Genomic DNA, 11,797 nt, shown 5'->3' with positions numbered 1-11,797 from the left:
GCATCAATTGATTTCTTGTGTTAGTCCGTCATCCTGTCTAACGATGGGTTGAAGCATTCATTTTGTAGCATGGCTATTCAATTAGTTGTTTCTCCCCTCCTCCCTCCTTTTCTTTGTGGGTGTGCATCCATTTGTGTTTAACATGAATAATGTGTGAATCATGAGGCTTAATTCAAGTTTCTGCTTTTTCTGTGTTGCTTTGTTTCTTGTTTTCACTGCATGCTTACTGAATGGTTGTTGCATATCAGGTTTTTGCTATGAAGAGCGTTCTCCAGAAGCCCATAAGTTTGATTCAGGAACCTCCTGGCATGGGCAAAACCGTTACTTCAGCGGCAATAGTTTATCACATGGCTAAACAAGGACAGGGGCAAGTAAGCTTAGGGACTTTCCTTTTGAATCCATAAATATATATATATATATATATATATATATATATATTTTTATGAATTTGTATGTCTATGTATCCTTGGAGAGTATACTTTTGTGCTAATAAGGGTGTCCCATGGATATAGAACCACAACCATTGGTTTTTGACTGTTGAAACTTGAAAACCATTTCTTCTTTTTTTGTTCTTATTTGTAGCATTGCATGTGCCCGCATTGCTTATTATGTTTAGCTTTTGTCAGCTACAAAATGGTTGTCGCTTTTGCTGTTGAATGTCGTCCATTATTGCCTCATCCGTGCATTTTTGCAGCCACACAATCTGCTGGGAATTAGCCAATCATCTCTTAACTCAGTCTTATTGTCGTTCTCCTTATTCTTGCTAGATTTTGTGCCAAGCTTTTAATGTTTTACAAACCAATGGAGTCAATGTCCATATGATCTCTCAAGGAACTTCCAAGGTATCGTTAAAGGCATCTTCGTTTTTTTCTCGTGTGCTTTTTTGCATGTCTTGAATGGTATTTCTACCCATACCAATGGTGCTTTTCAAGTAGGAGGTGATAGACAAAGTATGTCTCTGAAGGATCATCTGTTCCGATCAATATCAATGAGAGCCCTACTTATTAGTGCTGAAACAACCTCCACTCTTGAAGGCTGGGAATTGTTGGCCATCGAATCCTTCACATCGTCCCTAGCTAGAGCTTTCAGCTTTAATATAGCATCACTGCTGAACTTGAACCTGCTCGTGACGAATTGCTCGTTGCCAGTAGGCGGTGGAGGCTGATATCGAACCACCGGCTCTTTACCTGAGAATAGAGTGTACAACTCAAAATTTGGGCACTCTACCAAGTCTATGTTACCCTGGAAAGCGGTAGCCCATGAATTAATGAACATGGCGAAGGTGCACACGTCACCGATGTTGCGTATAAAGCGAAGGCCAACCACTAATCCGCCGCGCTTAAATGTATTCACTTGAATCACAACTAATGGATTGCCTACCACGTTGGTGGGAAATTGCGACAAACGACCGATCAACTCCATGTCGAGGTCTCCATGGAGAAGCTGATCAATCTGGCCGTCCACTTTGGCATGGACAAACTCGACTCCAAGGTCGTTACAGTCAATAAAACAACCGTCGTCCTCGGTATATCTCCCTGCCATAGGATAGAAGAGTGTTAGGGTTTCAGAAAGCGACTTCTCCATCCGGTGAAGCCTCTGAAGAGTATCAACTCCCCGATTCTCAGCATTATCTCTATAGCAGAAGTTACTGCCTACATAAAAGGGAACTTGAATCCCATCAATCGGAGATAGCTTCAGTTTTTGCCGGTGATGTGGCGTTGGAGCTGTCGGTTTCACCAACTTCTTCCATTGCACTTCCACCTTCATGCTTGGATTGCTTCTCAAGATATGCGTAGAAGTACAATGAATTGGAAGTAATTTCGTCGAACAAGGATGGTGACTATGGTGGTGTACAAGATATGTCCAGTGCAATGCTCGTTTTATAGAGCGCTCCAAGAAAATAATTAGGTCTTGGGATTAATACGAATCTAAAGGATGGACGTGATAGACCCTTCTTGTTGGCAGACGTTCGATTTAATTCAAATAATGTGACTGATTAGCCATTCATTGGACATTGAATAACACACATTATAGAGGCTAATTTTCTTAGTAATGATGCAATTCGTTAGTTGAAGATTCTTAGCCAACTCTCCACCACAAACAACATGATATCAGTAATGCATACTGGCTGAATTAAGTACAATTAATTATCACGTACAGCTAATCACGGACCTTTCGCTCGTACCGTTTTCTTCTTCCTAAGTAAACTATGCCACATATATAATATGTGACCTCAATAACTATTATGAGCTCTTAAATTATTTTTTTTATAAGAAGTGGGTTATTCAAATCTTTTGATTTCACAAACAACCTCGTCCTATCCAAACACATTAAATTAAGTGTAAGGAAATGTTAATTGAGTGAAATTGAATGTGTGGAATCTAAGTACATTTTTGACAATATCTAGGAATTTAAAAGGACTTGATTAGCATAATAGTCTTTGGGTCGGTGTGTTGTGATCCACAAATTCTTAAAAGAGTGGATTTCCTAATAATTTTTAATTAATTGCTATTTATTTTTTGTGACCTAATATAGACTTATTGTGACGCCCAGGAAATTCGAGTTTTGTATTTTGCCCGAATTCAATAAAAAGGAAGAAAATTGAATTTTAGTCGGTGTAAATTTTTGGATCGAAAGGACAAAAGTGACGAAATTTGGACGAGTCCCGAAATGTCGTTCGATTTCGATTGGATCTTGAAATCTCTGTCGCCGCAATCTAGGATTTTAATCCTCGCGCCTAGACTTTTTCGTAACCGAACCTAGCCCGTGAAAATCTAAATTTCAGTCCCAATCGGTTGAGCCAAAAATCCGATCAATCCCGATTTATCGGATTACCAAATTGCCCTCCAATAATTGACCAAAAGACAAGATAATTAAAAAAAAATCTTGTGGGCCCCACCTGCCATTAATTTTCCCCCCAACCACCAGTCACCCTCAGTCAAAGTCAGCCATCTCTCTCTCTCTCTCTCTCTCTCTCTCTCTCTCTCTCTCTCTCTCTCTCTGCTCCCCCTCCCTTGTTCACTGTGCGAGCTCCCCTCCCCCCACAGCTGAACCGAAGCCTTCATCCTCCTCCTTCGTCCAAGATTTTTGTGCGACAGCCACCCCCAACCTTCGTTCACCACCGCTCGTTGCCGTCTCACAGTCGTTAGCCGCCTGCGCCGCCGTGAGTAGCCCCGAAAGCCCCAACGCCGGACTACCCTATTTCGGGTCCAGAGGGCTGCTCGAGCTGCCCGGCCGCCCCACACCCGTTCTAACCACCACCCATCGTCACTCCACCTCCCTTTCGACCGCCCGACGCCGTCCTATCGCCGCGCGCTGCCATGAAACCGTCGATCAACCCCAGAACAGCCCGGTGACCCACTGCTCTGTTTTCCGTCGCCGAGCCCCACAGCCGCGGTTCCAGCCCCAACAACCACCTTCAACCCCTCACAGTTCCCCAAGCTCACCGAACGCCAATCGCCACTTGTGGAACCCCGAAACACCTCCGGCCAGCCTCTCCTCGTTCGCTCGACGTCCCTTGTTTCACGCTCGGTTACGTCGAGCCGCTGCTCTGCCACCTTACGCCGCCACCAACGCTACCTCCGGTCACCCCGGACACCACCCGACCTTGGCCGAACTTCCTCCAACCCATGAGCCACCCGAAACCCTCGAAGCCTCCTCAAAACAGTCCCCAAAACTCGGTCCCCATTCTCGGCCGTCACGGTTCACCGCCGGCTGCCGCCGCTCCGACCGCCACCTTCGAGCCTCGTGCCACCTTCCCGAAGTGTCGTCAAGTCTTCGGACCGCCTTTGACCAAGTTGGAAGCTCGAAATTTAAGTGGATCGAGTTGTGAGTTGTCGTCGTCGTTGGGCCAGGCCGAGTTCGTGTCACCGCCACTCGAGTTGAGACCGCCCGAGCTAGTTAAATTGTGAGTTAGCCCCTAACTCTTGGTTAGGACGCTAATTGCGTTCAAATTAGTTTAATTAGATTAGTATGTGTTTATGTAGTTTGATTAGGGCCGGATTAGGTTAGAAACTTGGTTTAGGTTCAATGGCCCTAATTAGTTAAGTTAGTCTAATTAGTTAGGATTCTATGCCTAATTAGATTTGATTGATTGATTTGATCGATTGAATTGATTGATCGCGAGCGAGCGATAGGTCAGAGACGAGTGCGCAATTGGAATTAATAATCGATCGGCTGCAATTGACTAAATGATTTATGGATTGTTGGTCGTGAATGTCGGATTTGAGTGTTGATTGCCGTGGGGATCCGATTAGAGGATAATCGCCCCAAATTGCCCGGTGTGTCGGGCGATTTAATTGCGCATTCATGTGACCACGTATGAGATAAAATTGTATGTTTTTGCACGAAAACGGCCTTGGGCCAAGTATTTGAACATGCGAGTATGAGCATTCGACCTAAATCCAAGAAAAGAATTGGCTGGTTGTCGAAGTGCCCGAGTGGTCACATAATGGAATAATTCCGACGATCATTGTCTTCCGGTCGTTCGGTCCCGGTAATCATTGTCTTCTGATTGCTAGATGTGTGTCGCTCATTGTCTTCGGGCTGTACGTTTGTCGGTCGCAGCTTGTGATGGGCCGAAGCCTTTTTAGGATTCCTATTAGCTTCGTGTCGTGTCGACAATCATTGTCTTCCCGTTGGTCAAGCGGAGTCACATGAACTATCAGACACCGTCGCCGAAAGTAAGGGACGATGCCCGATCCTGCCAGGAGAGCACCAACCGACTAGTGTGCTGGATCTATGGGCCGGATCCGATAATAAATAGATTACGTGTGGTGTCCTGTGCATGCAAGTGCTGTGATGCTTTGCGATGGGTTGAATTGATTTGATTGGTGGACTGTTGAATCGAGTCCGCATTGCATTATTTGTGGCCTAGAGGGTAAGTTTGCCTATGATTGAAATATTTGCTCTATGCTAATGTGATAATTTTTTGGGTGTACGAGCGAATCAACGTCCTAACCGGGCTTAGGCGTTGGCTCACTAAGATTAATTTCTCACCCCGTCGTGGTTAACAATTTTCAGGCAATGATGGAGGCCGCGGACGTTGAACCCGGAGGAGTGTGGTAGGATTTTTTAGAGTAGATGAGGGATTAACCTTACCCGACTTTGTGTCTTTTTGAGGTTCTAGTGAGCCATCCCGAAGTATAGGGTTGTATATATTTACCGTAACTTAGTAGGGTTAAGATTTGTCTATTCTGGCTTTTGAATGAAGTTATGTTTTGTGAATTGACGGTGTTGATTTTCCTGCTATTCTATCCCGTTGTTTTTAATTGTCTAGGAGAGTTGCACGTTCCACATGCACCGTAAATTTATAGGTCGATAGCTTACCCGAGACGCTATCACTCATGACCCGAGGCGAGTAAGGTAGGGATGTCGCAAGCTCGAGAATCGGGATGTGACACTTATAGCATAACAGTCGCCGTATATAATCAATCCTCAATTTAAAAGGACCAAACTCTAATCTCTCTCATGAATTACTGTCCTTCCAAATTCTGCCACTCCCGACGAAGCCCAAGCTAGGCAATTCTTGGCCACCTTCATTTCACATTACCTGAACTTTCCCGATACGAGTACTCACACCTCGACCAATGGTCTCCCAACCATTGAGAAAACTTTCAAAAATATTTTGATATTAATAAAACCGTCGCTTATGAATTATGGTTTGATAGATGCATATGTTGATTCCGGTCGGGTGGCACGGATTGATGATTCAACACTACTCTAAGTGCTAAGTGAAAGGACTCAAAAGACTAAACGAACCTTAGGTGTGAACAAGCCAATAAAGTGAATAGGAAGTTCGTGAGGACTTGAAGGAACTAACAGGTGAACATGTCTGTGAAAGTCTCATTCACATGTGCATGCGGGATAATCGAGGGAATGTGATGAAAAAGTTAGTTTATCCGGTGGATGACCGGGTAGATTCGCCAAAAGCCGACGTGAGCCGCTGGTTGTAGCAAACCGAGAAGATCGTCCTCGGTCACGTGACATCATAAATGAAGACCCATGTATTCATTTGATATTTTATTACATATCCGAAGAAATTTGAGAGTTAATCACTTATATGAAATTATCGATTTATTTGCTATGAGGATAATCGAGAACAAGGATTATTTCCTCATATGAACGACTATATTTGTGAAAGCAACAAGATTACTCGAAGATTTGATTGCATATGAAAATAGATCTCTGGTGATTTTGTTGCACTCTAAAATGGCTAAATTGATCTTCTTGAAAATCATATAACAATCAACTGGAAGATCAGTAACTATAAAGAAGGATCAACGCAAGCTGAAGTAGAAGTACACGAGCTGAAAACACTACAAGAGCTATACATATTCTGTTTACTATAACATTAGTTGTTGAGAGTTATATAATGTTTTATGATCTATCTTGAGAACAATGCGAGTGTAGCAGCAATGTGTAGCATTGGTTGGTTGATCTACCAGCTTCGGGTAGAAGCGGGGGCTAAGATTGTATCTACTCAAGGATTACTAGTGGAATCCAAATTGTTGTTGGCTATTAATCTAAGAGAGTAGAAGGAGGCTTAATTTTAGCCAAGCCAATGCAAATTTCCGTGTATCTATCCCTATCTCTCTACACATTATTTTAACTATTTAATAGAAGCACCAGACTTGCTATTAGCAACTTATTCTTGCGTATATCAAATTGTTGCAGCATATATCAATTTGATTCTAAAGTGGCAAACAATATAATATAGATGGGGTGAATATGTGATTTTAAAAAAATTGACTAACTTTTGTGGAATTATAAACATCAAGTTATATATGACTAGTGTAACATAATTGTGTTGATAGGAATCGGTCATAATATCAAGTGCGGTTCGCTTCTATCAAACATTCATAAAAATGAGTAGAGAGATAGAAAATGATGCACTCGGAGCTTTTATAGTTGTTCGGCTTGGCGTAACTCTAAGTCCATTCTCTAGACTAATACTCGACTGGCTGGATTTCACTAGTAATGTTATGAATAGTTGCACTTGTAAGTACCGCTTATACTCAAAGCACTTCTTTTCAAAGCTGGTCCCGATTATATCCAAGGGAGTAGATCTCACTATCACACATCTAAGTATAAACTATAACACTAATACACTTCTCAATAGATTACCATGTCACGATCCTTTTTTTCCATGTCGGGGGAAAGAATAGGTTTAGAAGTATTCCCCAAAAGGTGAGTCGACGACCCTCAATTAGACACAGGGTTATCATAAGCCCTTACCTCGCCCGCCGTTGGTTTTATTTTGATTTTGATTATTCTCTAAAGATTCTATGTGAGACAAGAGTCACCACTAGCCTTTAGGGTCTGCTGGAAAACCAAGCAAGACACTAGAGATTGTCACTCTTCCTACACAACCAGAAATTAATTAGGTTAGGAGAGTTTATTATGCAGCCTAATTAGCGCTCTTTCAGTTCTTTTAACTTGGTAGGATTGTCAATCTAACTGATGAAATGGTTTTTTAACTTATGAATCCCAAAGGTCTTTTGAGTCGCTACATGTTCGCGCAATGTCCCGAAAGGGTTTATTATGATCCTACACTTGAACCAATTTAGAAAGAAAAAGAACAAGCAATGTACTAAGAGTGGGGGAAATGTGTGGAAATGAAAAGTTGACACTTGTCGGGCCAAGAATATTACATCGGCTTTTTCGAACCTTCGGACTTGAATCCCCATAAGCTTGATATTGGAGACTAAGCCTAATTCTAGATCAATGTGAGTCTAAACTGTACTCATTTTGTCGGGGATGATTATGCTAATCTAGACTAAGCTATCCATTTATCAAAAGAGTAATGCTAAGTCTAACCGATACTATTTATATTATTAATTTCTATGTCTATTAACTTAACTAGCCTAATTGATTCCAAGTTAAGCCGACAAACCTAATGTTATCCACCACCTTGGATCGCCTTCCGGAATTCCCTTGGCCGCTGGTCTCCAATGCCAATCACATTAAATCATGCAATCACTTAATTCAAACAATAGCAAACCAACATAAATCAATCGGCAATCAAGAATTTCAAGTTTGATCTGGCCATTTGATATTGATGTTGCGATCCGATTACCCATCCACAACGTAATCATCCGTGGATTGATTGATCAATGCTAAGTAATTATTAACCTCCACTTGCATATCACAAAGAGGTAAGCTAAGTCACTAGGACCTAATTAAACTATAATTCCCATTCCTAGTCTACCCGCCGAGGGGATCATGCATCGCCAGTGAAAATTAAGAGCAATCAACATCAACGTGGACATGTGTTGAGGCTAATTAGCTCCACTAATACTAAGTGATCCTAAACTAAATAGAGAACCCATAATCTAACCTTATATGAACACACAAATCATCAATCAATCAAGCAAAGGCACGAATTACACTAAATATTAGGAAATATAATTTCCCTATCTATATGAATTCTAATGAAATGAAACTAAGCTAAATCAAATACTAAAAATGACTGTAACTAATATTGAGGCCTAGTTTGATTAGAACAGTTCTGTCATAGACGTCCTAGCTCGGTTTATGGGTGTAAGTGATGCAAAATGGTCTTAACAAATGAGCTAATGTGAATGGGAAAACGGGCGTCCGAATTGAATTTAATAGGCTTGTGTAATGGTCTTGGCTACACTTGGGCTTGGGCGCAAATGATGGGCGAATTGGACGAAGCCCCTTCTTGGAGGTTAGGTAGATTGGAACAAGTCAGAATTGATCCCCTTCTAATTTGTTGATTTGTTGGTTAATTTTTTCTTCTTTTCTTCACTTTTACAAGAATGAAAATTTGAATTGTTGACTAAAATTTAGGTGTCAGCAATGCACTCCGAAGAACAATAAATATGTAAAATTTTCTTTTCCGATTCGATTGCTCGTCCCCGTTGATCTCTTACATTTGTAGGGTTTGTTAATCCTTTTTCATAGTCCTCGGTATCTAAATCTTCTGGTTGGCCAATCTTCACGAGGATCAATATGCAAGATATCCGTTGGATAAGTTTTCAGCATATCAATTTAGCAGCTAAAGTTAATCAATTTGAGTTTCCGGAGATTTGGTTGCCCATTCAATCAATTTTCCATTTACCAAAAACAGAGTATCTCTTGCTATGGAAATAAACGTCTCCCGTATGGTTGTCGATCCTATCAATATTTCACGCGTCATGAAGATCATCCACATAGTTAATTTGCAGTCATAAATGTCCAAATGAAAACCGTCATGGGATATTTTTATCAAGATTTTCCAGCGCATGTGATAAACTTGTGTGTAGGTAATATGGGCACTCTGCTTATACTTTCCAAGGATATTATGCTGTACTTCATTTGGCAACTTGAGTATGATATTGATCTTGTAATCTTGTTATCTTGGTACCTCCAAGTTGTTGGGCTTAAAAAGCAACCTAGAAAGGGAGTTGAATAGGTTGAGTGATATTTAGTGGTATAGGTTTATAACCAAGCACACATCTACTTTTAGTCCAACAGCTTTAATAGAGGCTGGATTCACTCGTAATCAGTAGCGCAAGTTACAAGTAATTTGTGCTTTTCCTTTCACACTATCGAGACACAAACACCGCATTTGTACTTGTATACTCTTTTCTTTCTTTTTTGTCAAAACACTTGTATACTTGACTATTAGCTATTATAGTGCTAAACCAAATACACAGAGCAATGCTGAGTACGATCAGAGACAGTTTCTACCTTAGATTGTAATAGCAATATTCTACGTGTCCAACCCTCTTCATACTTTCATTGCTCCTTATATACAAAAGTCTTGAATTTATCCGTTGGAGACCTTCAAGGATGAATAGCTAGTCATTTGAGATTTAGTAGAGACCTCGAACAAAATTAGCACTGCTCATGCGATCACTTCCTCCGAAATTCGTAGGTTCCTAAGATATGGATTATTGTGGCTCCAACTTAAGGCCCGATATGTGAGGGGGAGATTATTGGGGTTATCCCACATCAATGGTAAGTTTATAAGTGTAAGGAAAAACTTCATTCTTTGAGTAAAGTTTTAGGATGAGAGAGACCCAAGACCATTCAACACTAATATCGTAGCCCAAGTTATCGGCAAATCTGGACTCAACAATCACACGAGATAGATACGAGTTATTGCTGTATTGATACAGGCTCAATGTGTGAGTGGGAGATTATTGGGATTGTCCCACATCGGTTGTGAAAGGGGCTGGTTGTTCGTTTATAAGTATAAAGGAAAACCTCTTTCTTTGAGCTAGCTTTTGGGATGAGAGAGGCCCAAGACCACCTAACATTGGTATCAAAGCTTAGGTTACCAACAAGTTTGGACCCAATAATCATACGGCAAAGACCATCCAACATTGGTATCAGAGCCTAGATTACATATAAGTCTAGATGCAATAGTCACACGGGAGAGATACGAGTTGTGGTGCTTTAACCCAAGACTTGGTGTGTGAGGGAGAGATCATTGGGGTTATCTCACATCGGTTGCAGAGGTGGGTGATGGTCGGTTTATAAGTATAAGGGAAAGTCTCATTTTTTGAGCTAGCTTTTGGGATAAGAGAGGTCCAAGATCACCCAACACCGGTATTAGAGCCATCTTACCAACAAATCTGAACCCAACAATCACATAAGAGATATTGGGTTGTTGCAACTCCGAGTGCATCAATGCATGATTAGAAACAAAATAAGTCTTGACACGCTATTTAAATTATATAGTTAATGAATAAATGATTCTATTCCATGTTATAGCATTCGTGTATAGGTTGCACTTATTTTATGAACATAGTATAAATGTCATCTACCATATCATCCTAGTGCATCAATGCATGATCAGATAAAATCATATAGTCATAGCATTTAAATTAAGACTTGTTTATCTTAAACAAGAAAAATCAAAAAAGAATTAGTTGGCATTGCATTTTACATTGGTCTATGTCACACCCATAGCTTTACAGTATGTATGAATCATGTGATTGACCCTTATTGTTGGTAGATGTACAATTTTCTCAGTTTTAGTTCCCATTCATAAACATCAATTAGTTAGCGGCAGACCAATTCAAATAATGTAACAGATTAACTATTTAATCTACATTGAATGATACTCACTTATGAGGGCTGATTGGAAGTTCATCCGGCTTTTTCGTAAGTTGAAGTTTCTTAATCAACGCTCCTATAAAAGTTGCATTAATTATGCGTTTTAACAAACTTGATGGCGGTCCCTCAATCATTAATGCATATTTACTAAAATAAGCACAATCAATTATCACAAACAGCTAATCGTGCACCTTTCGGTCGTACTGGAATTTGAAATAAAAGTGTGTAACATGAAAGTGACTTGACAAAATTTATTTTTCGAGGGTCAATGAAAGGAAGAAGAATCATAAGACCTCCGATCAATCCCAGAGAATATTCTCCATCTTTACCTACTTCTATTTTTTTTTTCCTGGTTAAAGTATAACACTTATTTATTATGTGATGCCAATAAACATTTTGAGCTCTTAATTTGTTTTTCACAACATATGAGTCACTCGAACCTTTTGAATCGACAGAATCCCAAAGAAAGTATGCAAATCATCCTGTTCATGTACATTAAACTAAGTGTACGAAAGGTAAATAGAGTGAAATTGAAACTATATGAAATCAAAGTACATCGAAATCCATATATGAAATTTCATGTGACGAGATGGAGAATCACATGAAAATGAAAAGCGAATGAAATAAAAGGGCAGAAAGACACCTCAAGGAACAATATTTGTGTACAATGTTCACTTTAGTACTAAAATTTTTTGTCGACTTACTTAAGTGTCAAATTGAAGAAAAA

At 40.3% G+C, this 11,797-nt stretch overlaps 1 protein-coding gene across 1 annotated transcript; it reads right to left on the bottom strand.

Moving 5' to 3' along the window:
* Nucleotides 1–966: 966 nt before the first annotated feature.
* On the bottom strand, nt 967–1,767 carry LOC115746609 (acetyl-CoA-benzylalcohol acetyltransferase-like). Its single transcript, XM_030682439.1, has one exon. The coding sequence runs from the start codon at nt 1,765–1,767 to the stop codon at nt 967–969; it is 801 nt and encodes a 266-aa protein (XP_030538299.1).
* Nucleotides 1,768–11,797: the final 10,030 nt, after the last annotated feature.

This window comes from Rhodamnia argentea, chromosome 5, assembly GCF_020921035.1.
Source record: "Rhodamnia argentea isolate NSW1041297 chromosome 5, ASM2092103v1, whole genome shotgun sequence".
Taxonomy (NCBI): Eukaryota; Viridiplantae; Streptophyta; class Magnoliopsida; order Myrtales; family Myrtaceae; genus Rhodamnia; species Rhodamnia argentea.
This window is presented reverse-complemented; position numbering and strand designations above follow the sequence as displayed.

Coding starts and splice junctions, on each gene's coding strand:
- LOC115746609 (XM_030682439.1), bottom strand. CDS start 1,767: ATGAAGGTGGAAGTGCAATGGAAGAAGTTGGTGAAACCGACAGCTCCA.